The sequence below is a fragment of the Vulpes vulpes genome, chromosome 6 (genome assembly GCF_048418805.1).
Source record: "Vulpes vulpes isolate BD-2025 chromosome 6, VulVul3, whole genome shotgun sequence".
In the NCBI taxonomy this organism is placed as follows: domain Eukaryota; kingdom Metazoa; phylum Chordata; class Mammalia; order Carnivora; family Canidae; genus Vulpes; species Vulpes vulpes.
This window is the reverse complement of record NC_132785.1, coordinates 60,796,682-60,811,485: the sequence shown is the minus strand read 5'-3', so window position 1 is coordinate 60,811,485 and position 14,804 is coordinate 60,796,682. Positions and strand designations below refer to the sequence as shown.

The window sequence follows — 14,804 nt, the reverse complement described above, 5'->3', positions numbered from 1 at the left end:
TCATGGAGTGTAGGGGGGGGGCTTCTCCCCTGGGAGGAAGTGGGCTGGAGCACAGAGAGATGGTGTGTTGGGAGGCTGCACATCCTCAGACATAGGGGGGTCCCTGGGAGTCGAGGCTGGGAAGCCGCCACAGCGCTGAAAGGAACAGAAGGGTGGGGCTGGTCAGCAGAAGGGCCAGCCCCACACACATGCACATGGAGCACCACAGCACCCCAGAAAAAGCCCCCCTGGGGGCCAGGCTTCCCCACACCCAGGGTCACCCGCCTGACCCAGGCCTCCTGATCAGGCTGCACCGCCAGTGAGGCTGGGGGGGCCCCATTCAGTCCGCGGGGCCCTCCTCTGCACACACTCGGCACCCGCAGCCACCCGCAGAGATGCCCATCCTCCCGGCCCACACAGCTGCAGTGCAGGCATCTCCCACCAAAGTGCAAACATGTCCAAGGAAGAGGCTACCCCAAGCATCTGGGTTCCCCAGCACTTCATATTTTAAGAAAAAACTAAGACACCAACATTTTCAGTATAGTTCGATGGTTAATTTTATGTGTCTACTTGGCCAGGCCTTGGCCCAGATGCTCAAACACTGGCCCAGATGTTCCTATGGAGGTATTTTCTAGATGTGATTGACATTTAATCAGGCCATCAGTTCAAGGCCTTGAGAGGATAAGACTGAGTTCCCAGGGAAGAGGGACTCTGCCTCTGGACTGCCTGCCCATGCCTGCAAGACCCGTTCTTCCCTGCTCTGTAGCCTATGTCTACCCCATCCTGCAGGCTCTGGGCTCAGTCTGTCCTCCTGTCCTTCTCTGTCTCTCTGCCTCTGTCTCCATCTATCTCTGTCTCTATCTCTGTCTCTGTCTCTTTCTCTATCTCTCTGCCTCTGTTTCTCTGTCTCTGTCTCTATCTCTGTCTCTCTGCCTCTGTCTCTCTGTAGCAGTATCTGTATCATCTATATATGCGGACACATCCTGCAGGTCCTATTTTCCCTGGGGAACCCTGGCTAACACACACAGACTCAAGTAAAAGTGAGTCTGAGAAGAAAAATGTTGAGTATGGCACATAGTTTAAATCAATAAAATTTCCAGTTTTTCTCGACCTGCCAACAAAACTTTTAAGTTTTTTCCCTTAACTTCTAATAGTTAGAAATGCCTACTTCAAACCAGTATTTAAATAAATAAAGCAAACAGTCCCCTCTATGAAATACACAGGGTGTTTAAGAGCTCTGATCTCCTGATGGTGTTCTGGTCCCTCTTACCTCCACCTGTCAGGTGTCCAGGGCCCCCAAGAGGCCAGCCCATCTGACCTCTGCGGCTCCTTCTGGACCCTTCCCCACCAATGACCCAGGGGCCCCCAGGGATTTAGCATTCTGAAAGAATAATGTCCTCACAAGCTGTAGCTGAACCCAAGAATACTGTCCCCTCAAAGTCAACAGCATGGGCTTCAGAATCCAATGGCCAGGCCTCTGCCCACCTCTCTCTCTCTCCTCTCTGACCACAGGAGACAAATCAAACTTCTAGAGAACATTCTCTCTGGTCTGCTAGGAGCTCCCAGCCTTTACTGTGCATGTGTCCACTAGCTCTCCACTGGAAATGAGCAGCTGCAAGACCACACACTAAACCACCATGAACCCTGGACTGAACCACCACAGACCATTAAAAAACTGCTGTGAATCATGAGGACAATCTCTGGCAGGACAGCTTTGCACACCCTGGCAGCCCTGTTAGGAAAGCAGACAAGACACAATTTGGTGTAGGATGCAGCTAACCCTCTTCCATTTTTGTTCACACATGTCATGATGCCAAGCCCTCCTGTGTGTCCTGGCCAGGTGACCACTAGAAGCAGGAAGGGTAGTTCCCTTGAAGGTCTTTCTTTCAATGAATGGCTCCAAACAGCTGCACCTGCTGTCTGGCCCCTGCTATTATGTGGGGGGGATCCGTTGCTTCTAATGACCTCAAACACTCCTATTCCCTCTCTGTGGTCATGGAAACAAAGCATCGGTTCCCCTTCCATCGCCAGGACACACATGGAGCACCCCAGTCAGTCATCTCCTTGAGACCTGGTCATTGGTGTGAATGTACTGATGCTCCTGCACATGCTGGTGATAAAGCTCACGAGGCACAGGGAGAGCCCAGGCATCCCCCGGAGGACAAAGGGAGATCTTGTCAGGACAAGCCCGGACAGTGGCTGAGGATGGGATATGCCACATTCACTAGCCAGCACCATGGCCAGCACATGGAAGGCCACCCCCTCGCCCCATGTCCTATGAGGAGACACATCGTGACACCCACCCAGGGCTCTGAGGTCAGGACCCAGACCCAGAAGAGCCCCCAGCAGCTGCCTGCCTCCAAAGACCAGCGGGTGCCCAGGACGAGTCAGGGCTGCACTTGGACTCATGCGGGTCCACCATCACAGGCAAGTTCATGGGAGGCGTCCAAAAGGAGTAGGAGCCCCTACAGCACACACCAGAGCTTGGAGGGCACAACTCCCCCTGCTGCCTGGCATGGATGGGTGACAAGTGAGCCAATCCAGCCTGCACTCAGGTCCACTTTTCTGCACTGGGGTTTGTTCCCGAAGGTAGCCCACCAGCCAGTGATCCAGCCTCCCCACGGCTGTGGATCTCACACTCTGGGCTTGGCAAATTGAAGGAATGAGAAGCAGAGTGGAGCCTTCCGGGCACACGGAAAAGGCAATGTGGTCCTCACGGCGGTGGGGACTGAGGGGCATGCCCAGACATAGGCAGCACTCCAGGGAAGTTGAGGCTGTCAAGTGTGGCCCCCAGGATGGCGGGGACAGCTGTGCCCAGTGGCATGGGGATGAACCTGCCCTCGGGTGAGCACTACAGGGGTGGTAGACAAACCTCTCCTTTCTTCAGCCTTGGGACCATTGTTCTCCCACATCACAGAGGAGGGTAAGATACCCTCAAGCGAGGCCTCACCCTCTTGGGGACACGGTGCTTGAAGGGGCCTCATGCCCATGGAATCAGGACCGAGCACCCTGCGGTCCCCATGGGGACCTCAGCACCTGCTGGGTACTGCCTGGCAGACGCTTCTTGGGAAGGAGGAAGCGTCCCTTGGCACAGCCCTGTGGAGACCAGAGTGGGGCTTGACTCTGGGTGGACGGCTGTGTCGGGTGCCCTCTGGGAATTCAAAGACATCACCCACGCTCAGGCAGCTCAGCCACTAGCCTCATTTTCCAGGTGAGTAGAGACAGCACCAGCAGGAGGCCGGCACACCACTCAGGTCGCACCCAGTGGGCCCTCCGTTGGCAGGCTGCAGGTAACAGCCCCCTCAGCACACCATGCCCCATGTCCCGGGCTCCAGAACCCCCTATACCTGCTCCCAGCCACCTCACTGACACCCCAGGCAGCCAGCCGGCCTGGCCAGTGGGGTCCCCAGAGCCACAAAGGGAGCTGTGTGGAGACAGGACTGGAAGACAAGGCAGGTGCCACTCTGGGAACGACCACAGCTGCCCCAGGCCCATGTGTCCTACTGGCTGTGAGGTGGCCACTTCTGTGGGTGTGCATGGCTGGAGGGTGAGCTCCCATGGTCTCCAGATAACTGTGCACAGGCCACAGGTGGCTGGCCGGGACTCTGCGGTGAACTGCCACAGGGTCCGGGCCTGGGTCAGAAAAGGCTCAAGGCCTGGACGATACCAAGGGCCAGGCCAGCAAAGGAGGCCTGAAACACTGGAGGGGCCGGGCTGTCTGCCATGCCTCCCTCACAGGGCCCCCATCCCTGGCCAGTGCATGCTGGCTCTGCTGCCCTTAACAAACTGGGGGAAGGGAGGCCATGGACCTCCATCTGGGTCCCGTCTGACCAGGGCTGTCCTGGGCGACTGCAGCCTGTGATGTGGGCCCACTGGCTTCTCCCAGGCAACACAAGGCCTACCTGGAGAGGCAGAGGGTAGGACGAGCAGGTGGGGAGGGTCGCAGGCGATGGGCAGAAGCCCGTGTAGGCCAGGATATGCTGGGCGGGGTTGTAGAGGATCTGAGGCAGAGCAGACGGGCCGTAGGCCAGCTGGGACAGAGGGACCTGCCAGCAGAACAGATGTGTGTCAACCGGCCCTCCCAAGGCCACCCACCCTGGACATCAGGCCACCAGCCGCGGAGCCCAATCCTCCTGCTACCCTCCTGTGACACCTGCAAGGGAGACAACACTCCTGGATCAGAACACCTAAAAGCAGGGCTTACTTTTGCATTTTTCTATTTGTCTCAGGGACACACCAACGTGCCAGGCTAGGCCAGGATTTCTTTGGTGTTTTATTTGAAAAAACAAGACAACCACTAGCTCCAGGGCACCTGGGGGGCTCAGTCGGTGAAGAGGCCAACTCTAGATTTCAGGGTCCTGGGATCGAGTCCTGCATCGGACTCCCTGCTTCCCTCTCTCCCTCCGCCCCTCCCCACATGCACATGCTCACTCTCTTTCTAAAATAAATAAATAAACCCTAAAATGATTAAAAAAAAAAAAAAAAAAACCACAGCCCTCGTTCCTCTCCAGGGGAGCCATGTTACAGGGCATCTCTACCTGGCAGGTGCCTGCCTTGGAGCAAGCCTCTTCTGATGACTAATGAAATGCCTTCATTCCTTAAGATAAATTTTAAATTATAAAATCCATCAAAGTTACAAGACTATCTACTCAGTAGGTGTAAAATTTAAAGAACCTTCTAACAATTCTATTGTGGACTCTGATGAACGCCAGAACCTGTTCCAGAGCACCTGGGTGGCCACTGGCCATGCCTTCACCCAGGCTCATAGAGCGGCGGAGGTCTAAGCCCATACACCTAAAATCTACGCTCCTCCTGTCTCAGAAGATGTGCCAAGAGTGGAAGCTTTGAACTAGCTGCTTTGGCAAAGCCTTGCCTCAGGCTTCCACAGGAGCTCCCCGCGGCCTGTGCCCATCAGCATCCTGATCCCAGTCCTGCCACAGTGACATTAGTACAGGAGGAGGAGGCTTGTCTCATATGAGCTTAGAGACCCCTTGTGCCCCAGAGCTTGGAAAGGCTGTGCACCAACCAGTGGGGGAGGGGGGCTGTGGGTGGGGGGGGGAATCTCCCTCCATGACTCGGTCCAGACAGTGTGAGATGAGTTATATCTCAGGAGGGCTGCAGGCTCAGCTACTAAACATGAGCTGTGACCAGTCTGCAGCGCACTCAGGCCGCGTGTGGCCTGTGGGGCATGGGATCCATGTGTTCACACTAGCCGGTCCCAGCTTGTGCTCTCTGGAGTCCATGCCTGAGGTGGGGCCTCGCCAGCCAAGGACAGCCAGTGTCAGGAGGGGCTGTGCACAAGAGGTCCAGCTGGGTACAAGCCTGTCTCAGGGAAAAGAGGGGACAAGAGGTCCTGTGCAGCCCTGTCCCGAGGACAAGCTGCTTCGGAACAGAGAACCGGGCTGAGGGTGCCCCCGGGGCAGGAGGGGGAGGAGGGGGGGTGTCAGCTGGAGCCGCCTCGGCCAAAGCACCGGCCCCAAAGCTCTCGTCCATGGTCGGAGGCATCTCTAGATCACCCCTAGTTCGGGCACACACAGACCCAAGCCCTGGATCCGTAACACGGGGCTCTGGGCTTCCGTGTGCAGCAGGGCGTGACAGGGTGGGGTGAACAGACTGGGCTTGGGTCCCATCACATGTCCCACTCCTCGAGTGGCTTCGTGTACCACATGCTACTGAGGACTGGCTCCCGGGACCAGGTGGTAAAGGCTTGCTGTGACCCTAATGTGGCTGGCAGCTCATGTGAGCCTCTGTTTCCCCACTTGCAAGTGCGGATAAGGAGGCCCACCCTGTCCACCTCAGTGACTGTGGACCTCAAGCCCCGACCCGTCTCCAGTGGGTCCTACTCACCATGTCCTTGAAGGCACCCAGAACTGCTGCTGTGACGATGCCTAGGAGCACACCCAGGACATTCAGCAGTGCCGAGGCCCAGAGCAGCCGGTACAGGTGCAGCACGTCCTGGCAGCGATGCACACCCACGAACTCATAATAGGCAGGAGGGTGTTCAGTGCTGCCCAAGGGTAGCAAGTGTCACCCATACTGGCGAGGAGGTAGCCCACAAGCAGGGCAGGGCACAGAGCCCAGTGGTCTGAATCCGGACAAGGGAAGGTCAGGGGGATCCCCTTCGTGAACCAGCCCAGATGCACCCTGAGGTCACAGTGGCAAGGCTGTCTCCCAGGGCTTCTGGAAATCCTTCCAGGGAACAAACCCAGGCCTGTGAATGGGCAGGACCACCCGAGCCCACTCCCCAAACCCAGGTCCTGGCAGAAGGATGATGGAGCCCTGACTGGGTCACCCTCAGAGCCAGCAGGACTCGTGGCTGGGCTCTCTCTACCTGCTGCCGTGCAGGGAATATAGGAGGGTGAGCCCCTGCGAGGGTCTGTCCTGCCCCCCCACGGGCCTGCAGGGGTCCACACATCTGCTGTTTCTCCCATTTTGGCTTGGAAATGGGACAGAACCCTCTTTGGGGATAATGGGGTTTCTGCTTAAAGCCCTGGTGTTTCCAACAATTCTGGGGAGGGGTCCCCAAGAAGCAAACTTGGACGTCCCTGCTAGTTCTAACGTAGGTGATCCAGTTAGTAACATGACACGGGGGCCCAGGGCTATTGTAGAAGCCCTGCCGCATTAAGGATGGATGCCTGAGGCTCTGTGCAGGTGAGTCTGAGCACCAAGAACCCCAGGGCCCGTCCTGGGGAGGCCCCCACACGCCGTGAGCTTTCCGGCAGCCTGGGCAGGCTCTCCCAGCCCACGCAGAGAAGAGTGCCCTCCGCTGTTCACAGCGCAGGTTAGGGGAGGCACTCCAGGGCTGGCCAAGCACTGCGTTCTCGCCAGGACCTGAACTCAGAGCCCCGCAGGCCCGGGGAAGGGAGCCCTGGCTGCAACCACCCAGCCCAGCCCCAGCTGACCAGGAAGGAACAGGGAGAGACCTGGGGCACATACCATCCCGAGGCCCAGGTTCTGACAGAGCCACAACCAAGGGGCGGGAGGCTGTGGCCCTCCCCATACCTCAGCACCTTGCTGTGCCTCGGTTTCTCATCCATGAAATGGACTCAACACCCCTTCCTCCCATGGACATCTGAGGACTGAAGGGGACTGTGTGGGTGCAGAGCCAGGGCCCAGAGGGTCAGGAGCATGGATGGCGGCCATGTGGTCAGGCCCCTCCCTACCACTCACCTCTGGCAGTTGTAGAGGTCACAGCAGTAGCACGTGCTGCTCCTCACCTTCAGCTGGCACTGGCCATTCAAGGAGTGACAGGTGACCTTGAGCAGAGAGACCTTATCAGGTGCCGGCCATTCCTCACCCCAGAGGGGACATGGCTGCCTTCCTGGGAGCCAGGCAGCCCCTCCTCCTGGGCCCTGTCTCCTCACCTTCCTCCATCCACCCACCCCAGGGGCAGTGGGCTGCAGGCTGGTAGGGTCCCCTTGCTGGACACTCAGAGGATGAGGCTTGGCCAAGACAGCCATCATTTGGTGGACAAGGAGAGAGTGAGGGTCCCAGGCACTGAGCATGTAGGCAGGGATGCACCAGGAGGGGACAGCTCCAGGAGGCGGGGCGGTGGGGGGGACAGCTCCAGGAGAGGACAGGGGGCAGCTCCAGGAGGGGACAGGGGGTTGGTACAGCTCCAGGAGGGGAGGGGGGGACAGCTCCAGGAAGGGATGGGGGGCAGCTCCAGGAGGGGACAGGGGGACAGCTCCAGGAGGGGACAGGGGGCAGCTCCAGGAGGGGACGGGGGATGGCTCCAGGAGAGGGGGGTACTCCATCAGCGAGAACTCCTCCTGCTTACACATAGGCCGCACCCGGCAGCCCGGTGTGGCCGAGACTGGAGACCGCCTGGCATAAGAACATGTATCCTGCCCTCAGGCACCTGCCAGAATCACCCTATAAATGGCTGGGAGACTTATGATGTTAAAAAAGCAAGATTGGAGAAGAAACATGACCTTCTTCCTTCCCCCAGTGTGACATGAGCAATGCTGCCAGTGTTTGGGAGTTAGTGGCGCAGGACCGCTCCAACTTCTGAGGGGCAACCTCTGGGGAGGGCAAGAGACTCCTGAGATAGGACGACATGCCAAGTGAAGGGCAGGGGGCAAGCTCTGCTGGTCCAGGGACAGGTGAAGGAACAGCCAGGCCACAGGGTACTCAGAGTGTCCCTGGGGCCCCGGCCCTCTTGGCCACACTTCCAAAACCACTGGACTCGTGGCCTCCCCTCAGGGTCCTGTGGTTGCAGGCTGTGGGGTGTTCTGGTATGGGCAAGCACCTGGAGCACATAAGGACAATGTCCAGATCAGCAGGGCCATGCCTGGGGTCCTGGGAAGGGCAGGGCTGCAAGCTCAGGGGGCAGAGGGGCAAGGGAACGGGGGCCACCCATGGCTCCCTGGCCCCGGGGGAGTGTGCAAGCCCAGGGGATGGCGGCTTAGAGCTGGTTGGCCAGTAAGAGGCCTGGAGCCCAGCCTGGCCCCCCTGCCTGTCATGCAGGCAAAGCTCTGTGTGGCCATGCTCCTCTGTTCCTGTGGCCGTTCTTGCACCAGGGAGCCGGGGACGAGTATGGGAACAGAGACCCTCTGGTCTGTAGACCCTGAAAAATCACTGACTCTTTATAAGGGAAAGCCGCTGGGCCTGGTCTAGAGCTGTGCAGGCAGCGCAGGCCCAGAACCTCCAGGGAGCATTTCAGATCCTGAGTCCAGTGAAGCCACAAGCTGGGGGGCAAGGGAGGGCAGCATCAAGATTTGCTCAAGCTCCTGGGCTCGTTCCAAGAGAAAGAGGGTTGGGAATGAGGAGTGAGCCAGGGCAACCCCAGGGTCATGTGGCCCTATCCTCAGAAGGCCTGACAGATGGGGTTCAGGAAGTTATCTGTGCTCCTCTGTGACCCCAGGAGCAGAAGTGGACAGGTGGCCACCAGCAAACGATCCATCGGGGGGAGTCGGAAGGAGGGCAGACGGGAGAAGTGTCTGTGGATGGGTGGGGGTGTACAGGGAGGACCTGTGACAGCCTCTGGCCGGAGAGCTCTCCAGCCCCTCATCCCAGGTAAAAGGCCAGGAGGGCTGGGGGCAGCCTTTGGAGAAAGCTGCCTCCCCCTTGGAAGGGCAGCAGGGAACCTCCACCCCTGAGGCTTCAGAAGCACCCAAAGACATGTGGGGGTGATCCGCAGTGTCTGCTCCAGGCACCTAGCTCCTCCTGCACATGTGCACAGTTGGGAGGACGAGTTTAGTCAAACTGACACGTTTGTGCAGAACTGGGGCCAGACAGCCTGCCAGAGGGGCCCCATGCCTGTGCGCCACCCGCTGCAAGTGGCCACCTACAACCCGACAGGCGACCCGCAAGACTGCTGTGTGTCCCCAGAAGCCACTCCAGCTGCCACATGGTGGGCTAGTCAGCACTGGCTGGAAGAGACAGGGAGCTGTCCATGCCCCGCACAGCAGGGAGTCGGGAAGCTCCACTAGAAGCAAAGCCTTGCAGGCTGCCCTGGGTGCCCTGGGCCGGATCAACAGAAGGAAGCCCATGCACCCCAGGCCCTGTGTACCTCCGTCTGGTAGGTGTCGTGCACATAGCCCACCTCGCTGGCGAAAAACTGGCATCTTCCCGCAGTGAGGGGCCTGGGCTCCTAGGCACAAGGACACACAAGTGGGATGGAGTGGCTTTGACCCCAAGTCAGGAGCGATTCCAGACCCACCTGCAGGCTAAAAGCCTGTGGGCATCCACTGGGTGCGGGACGCAGAGCAAGAGACCCCGCCACTCCTCGTGGGTGGCTGGGCCACTGAGGGCAGGAGGCCCACCCCAAGTGGCACCTACCCTGCAGGCTGGGCTGACACATCCCTCCTCCCTCTACCTACAGAAGCAGCAGAAAGGCCGTTGCCTGACCTACTGCTGTGACCTAGGAGACCTGTCAGCTCCTGCCTCTATCCCTAAAACAAAACAAGTTTTGTACCAGGAAGGGAGAAAAAAAAGACCCGTCATTAATTCATTTACCCAGCCACCCCTCCACCTGATCATCCAGTCATTCACCATCTCTATATCCTTCCATCCATCCCTCTATCCATCCATCCCTCCCTCCATCCCTCCCTCCCTCCCTCTATCCATCTATCCATCCCTCCATCCATTCCTCCCTCTTTCCATCCATCCATTCATCCTCCATCCCTCCATCCATCTATCCACCCCTCCTTCCATCCCTCCCTCCATCCTTTCCTCCCTCCATCCATCCTTCCCTACCTCCCTCCAGCCATGCACCCACCAACCACTCAACATACATCCATCTATGGCCCTATCCAATTTTCCATCCACAAATCTGTCCCCGGTATTCATGGAGAAGATACCATGCCAGACGAAGAAGGTGCCCAGGTTAGACATAGTCCCTGCCCCGAGGGGACACACAATAACTGACACCCAGGAGCTGTAACATGCTGCGAACCTGTATTATCTATAAGGTACACAAGGGTATAGGGTCCCATAACTGTATTTATTTCTCCGTTAGTCCTATTTCTCAGAACACCCCCACCTCTGACCCAAAAATAACATAGGTTACCACCAGCAACAGCCCCTTTGGGATGCAGCCCGGGACACAGAGCTGGGCAGCCCCGTGGGTCCACCTTCCTGCAGGAGACAGACAGCAGAGCCAGGAAAGGGGTGTGGGGTGCAGGACGGACCACAGGGCTGTGCCAGGATGGGGGCTGGCAGGCTGGTGTGGCCAAGGCCCCGTGGTGACCACCACTGAGCCCTCACAGGATGCCCACTGATTCTGCCCTGCCCCTCCCCCTGGGCTGTCATCCCCACCCAGGCTTGTTCCAAAAGCTCCTCTCAGTGTCCCAGTGGATGGCAGGCGCCAGGGGCACCTGTGATAACAGCATCCGGTGACTTGGGTCCCATCCTGCTGCATCAGCGCCCCTCCTCACACCAATATCCATATGGAAACACCCTTTCTGACTGTACATCGCAGTCTTGCTAGAGGCGTCCAGATGCACAGGTCACCCGTCCCCATCCGAGTCCAGCCCCACTCGAGCACCAGCCACGCCCAGCCTCAGCACCGTTTCCACTTTGGTCAGCTGGGCCACTGTGACTCATGCCACAGATGGGCGGCCTGATGAATAGACGCTTGCTCCCACAGCCCTGGTGGCAGCCGCAGACCAGGGAGCAGCCTCTTCCTGCCTCGTCTTCACATGGCAGACAGCGGGCTCTGGTCTCTGTCCAGATGCTAATCCCACCACAGGGCCCCCCATCCCCATGACCCCATCTGACCCTGATCACCTCCCAATGGCCAGCCCCCCCCCAAGTGTTCTGGCAACACAGATCTGCAGCCACGGCAGCTCAGAGGACAGTCCACTCCTGGCACCACCTTAAGTCAGACATGAAAACTCAGCGGACAACATGCACGTTTCAGCAAACTATCTTCCTAACACAGAAGCTCCGGTGGCGTAATTTCATTTTCTGTCTAAATCTTCAGTGTCCAATCAGGAGGAAAGAATTCTTAGCTTGAATTAAATAAAACTGGGACCTATTTTAGTCCCACCGACCACACAGCCTTAGTTTTCGAATGTATGATGACACCGAGACTATGTTTCTCTGGGGATAACCCTCACCTCTGCTGGGCTGGAGAGAGCCCCGAGTCCGGGTCACTGGGCCTAAGAAAATAGGCCATGGGCATGCAGAAAGACTGTTGACAAATTTTACTTCCTAACTCTTCCACATAAATCAACATTAAGACACCATGCATATTAATATCAGACTCTAAGTCACTAAAACTCAGTTAAAACCCCGTTGTCTCCTGCAGGGGTCAGCCAACCATACCCTCGGGCCATGTCCAGCCCACCACCTGATTTTGTAAATAAAGTTTTATTGGCACAAAACCATGCTCATTTGTCCACATCTGTGGTTGCTTCTGTGCTTCGACAGCTGAACTAAGTAGTTGTGGCAGAGGCCACATGGCCACAGGCCTAGGGTGCCCCTGGCCCATTGCACGTGTGTCAGGGCAGGACCTGCTGAGCAGCTGTGAACAGAAGATGTGGGGCCGCCAGGAGGATGGGGACACTGTGCCCCTCACCAGTGTGGTGTGGTCAGCCCAACCACCAAGTGACCACTGTTCTGCCCACCCTGAGGGTGGACAAGTCCACCCTGAGCCCATTATTTCCTGTGTCTCCCGTCATAAACCAGAACCGCTTGTCTCACAGCCCAGACAATCTGCCCGAAGGTCCTGCTGGTAGAAATAGGTCGTTAGCTGCCAACAAATGTGCCAGCAACGACTTTCCGGACCCTGGGCACTGATGTTCCACTTCACGGGGCATCCAGCCAGCTTGGAAGGGGGAAGCCTGCCGTAGCTGCTGGTGACATTCATGCCCTGCCTGCAAGGACAAATGGCTTCAGCAGATCCCACTGGTCTTAGAAAGGAGATGGGGGCTGAGGGAGAGCACAGCTACCCTTTCACTCCCACGGCACTGTCTGGGGTCCCCGACTTGGGAAACAAGCAGATTTGAAGGATATTTCTCTCCAATACGTGCTGGGTGGGCGACGAGGCTGGCAAACACCCATGCACAAGGCAGGGCCAGGCTTTCCCTCCAAAGCCGGTGTTCCCAAGGCTGCCCACCTGGCTCCACCCTCGGGTCTCTGCTCAGAAGCCAGAGTGAGTGCTGCTGGCAGCAGGGAGACTGGGGCCTGGAGCGGAGCATGCAAGCCACACCGCATGCAAGGCTGCAGTGCCAGAGCTGGACCTGACCAGGAGGGGCGCTGACGCCCAGTGGGCACTGGCTGGGTCCCCAAGGCCCAGACACACTGTCACAGCTCCTAAGTACTTCTCAGGCCAGCTGGATGCCAATGTTGAGGAGCCACAGGCCATGATGGGGTCCACCCCACAGGCCCAGGGGTCCAGAAGCCACCAGCAGATGCTGTGCATGCCTGGGTACCTTGGGGCATTGGTGCCACATCCAGCACCGGGATCCTGCATCTGGGGGCAAGTTTTTCCTGGTGTCCTCCCACACCTTGTCCCCCAGTCATTGGCACCTTAAAGTCATAATTTGGGGAAGTGCTAAAAGCCGGTTGCAAGTTTGTAGGAAAGAGCCTTGATGAATTGATTTTATCGTCTGTGGGGCAATCACCCCTGCCCCCCAGTCAGGCTGCACGTTTTAACCCAGAGACCCTGCTTCTTCAGACCCATGCCCACATCTTCCCTGATGCACACGCCCTGTGCCACGTCCACGTGCAGCTGGAGGGAAACAGAAAACCAGACCAAGGAATAAAGAAAGGTGTGGGGATGGGGAGTGGGCAGGGTTGCGGGTTCCACAGGCACGACCCCTTAGCGTCCAGGCAGCCTGAGCCCTCTGGAGACGCAGCACCCAGGAGCTGAGCCAAGCCCCTGACCCAGGAGGGTGAAGCTATGCACTCAGTCCTGGCAATTTTTAAACCTTTTGTTTGGAAATAATTTCAAACCTACAGAAAATTGGAAAGAATCGATTACAAGGCAAACCGAGATTCGCTGAAGATTATCACCAGCCAGTGCTGTGTGAACCTGTAAGGAGCTGGAGTCCACGCAGGACACAGGGGAGCCTCAGAGAAGGGCAGAGAGGGGCTGTCGGTCGGGCCCGCGGCAGACGGACGCTGGACCAGGCCCCTGTGCACCCAGCCCCTCAAGCTCCTGGGCCCCCAGCAGGCAGGACATGGGCCCAGCAGGTGCCCGTCCTCAGACACCACATCTCCTTCTCGGTGAAACACAGCAGACAGTGGCCCTGTGGTTAATAGACAGAAAAGCCTGGTCCGTGAAGCCCTCTGACCAGACAGCCTATGGTTCTCGTTTCAATGGATAGAACGGGGTCTGCCCAGGAAGGGTGACTTCCTTGATCTGGCGACCCTGGAAGGCACGCGTGACTCTAGGGCATCTACCACTAGGACAGGAGCACCGCCCCTTTACAAGCAGGAAATGTCCGAGCCCTCACTTTGCGCCTGTGTTTCTCCAAGTGCAAGGCCTGCAGCTTCTTACCTGAAGGTTCCCTGGGCTCCACAGCCCGTGGCCCTCTGAGCGGGGCGCGCGTCCCAGGGCCAGCAGTCTCGGACACGAGACCTTTCCTGATTCTGCGGCCACGCTGCCTCTCCCGACGGCTCTGTGCCTGTGGCAGGATCCCAAGGCCAAGCTGCTCCACAGACCCCCTCGGGCGCCTCCCTCATAGAACAAGCAGGAGACAATAACGTTTCCCTGGCGCTTGACCTGACGCGGGAACGTCCTGCCCACCATCGATCAACGCTGTGAAGAGCGTCCTTCCTCGGGCACGCTGGCGGGTCCCCTCAATTGCCGCTTCACTTGCCTTTGCTGGTAAGCATCTGCGTCTGTGTCTGTCGTGCACGGACAAGCTGGAAGGGTGTGTGCTGGGTGATGCTAGCGGCCCTTCCACGTCGATGGGCAGGCCCGTGATCTGAGTCCTCACTTTGCCTGGATGATCCTCACCAGGGTGTGGGTCAGGGTCCATACCCCCTGGCTTGAGCACAGGTCTTCTTCTGCCAGCAGGTGGGGTCACAGGACCGGGTGACCACCTCTACAAACTGCCTGTCCTTCCTGGCTGGAGGGAGCTGAGCCACCTGAATGCAGAGGGGGCACTCACTCCGTGGCGGCTGGAATATCACATCGTCTCAAAATACGTTAAGTGTGCATTTAGAAGGAAAAGAACACGTGGTTTGAGAAGAGGCGTATTTACACTGAGAAGCCATCCACATTCACGCTGAGGCCTTCAGGATGGTGCCTGGCTCAGGGCGCGAAGAGGCCGCCTGGCCAGGAAGGCCTGCAGACCAGAGAGCTGGGCCCTGGTGGGAAGGACCCCCCCACCCAGGCCCTGCTCCAAGCCCTGCGCCAGCAGAGCCTG

The 14,804-nt window shown here is 58.1% G+C and overlaps 1 protein-coding gene across 1 annotated transcript in view; it reads right to left on the bottom strand.

Moving 5' to 3' along the window:
- TMEM255B (transmembrane protein 255B) overlaps nt 1-14,804 on the bottom strand; it is a 35,438-nt gene continuing 20,634 nt past the window's right edge. Inside the window, exons 5-9 of the mRNA XM_026008899.1 lie at nt 9,494-9,574; nt 7,150-7,235; nt 5,827-5,986; nt 3,882-4,025; nt 1-135 (exon numbers count right to left, since the gene is read on the bottom strand). Coding sequence (XP_025864684.1) covers nt 1-135; nt 3,882-4,025; nt 5,827-5,986; nt 7,150-7,235; nt 9,494-9,574 — 606 coding nt within the window. The remainder of the gene's footprint in view (nt 136-3,881; nt 4,026-5,826; nt 5,987-7,149; nt 7,236-9,493; nt 9,575-14,804) is intronic.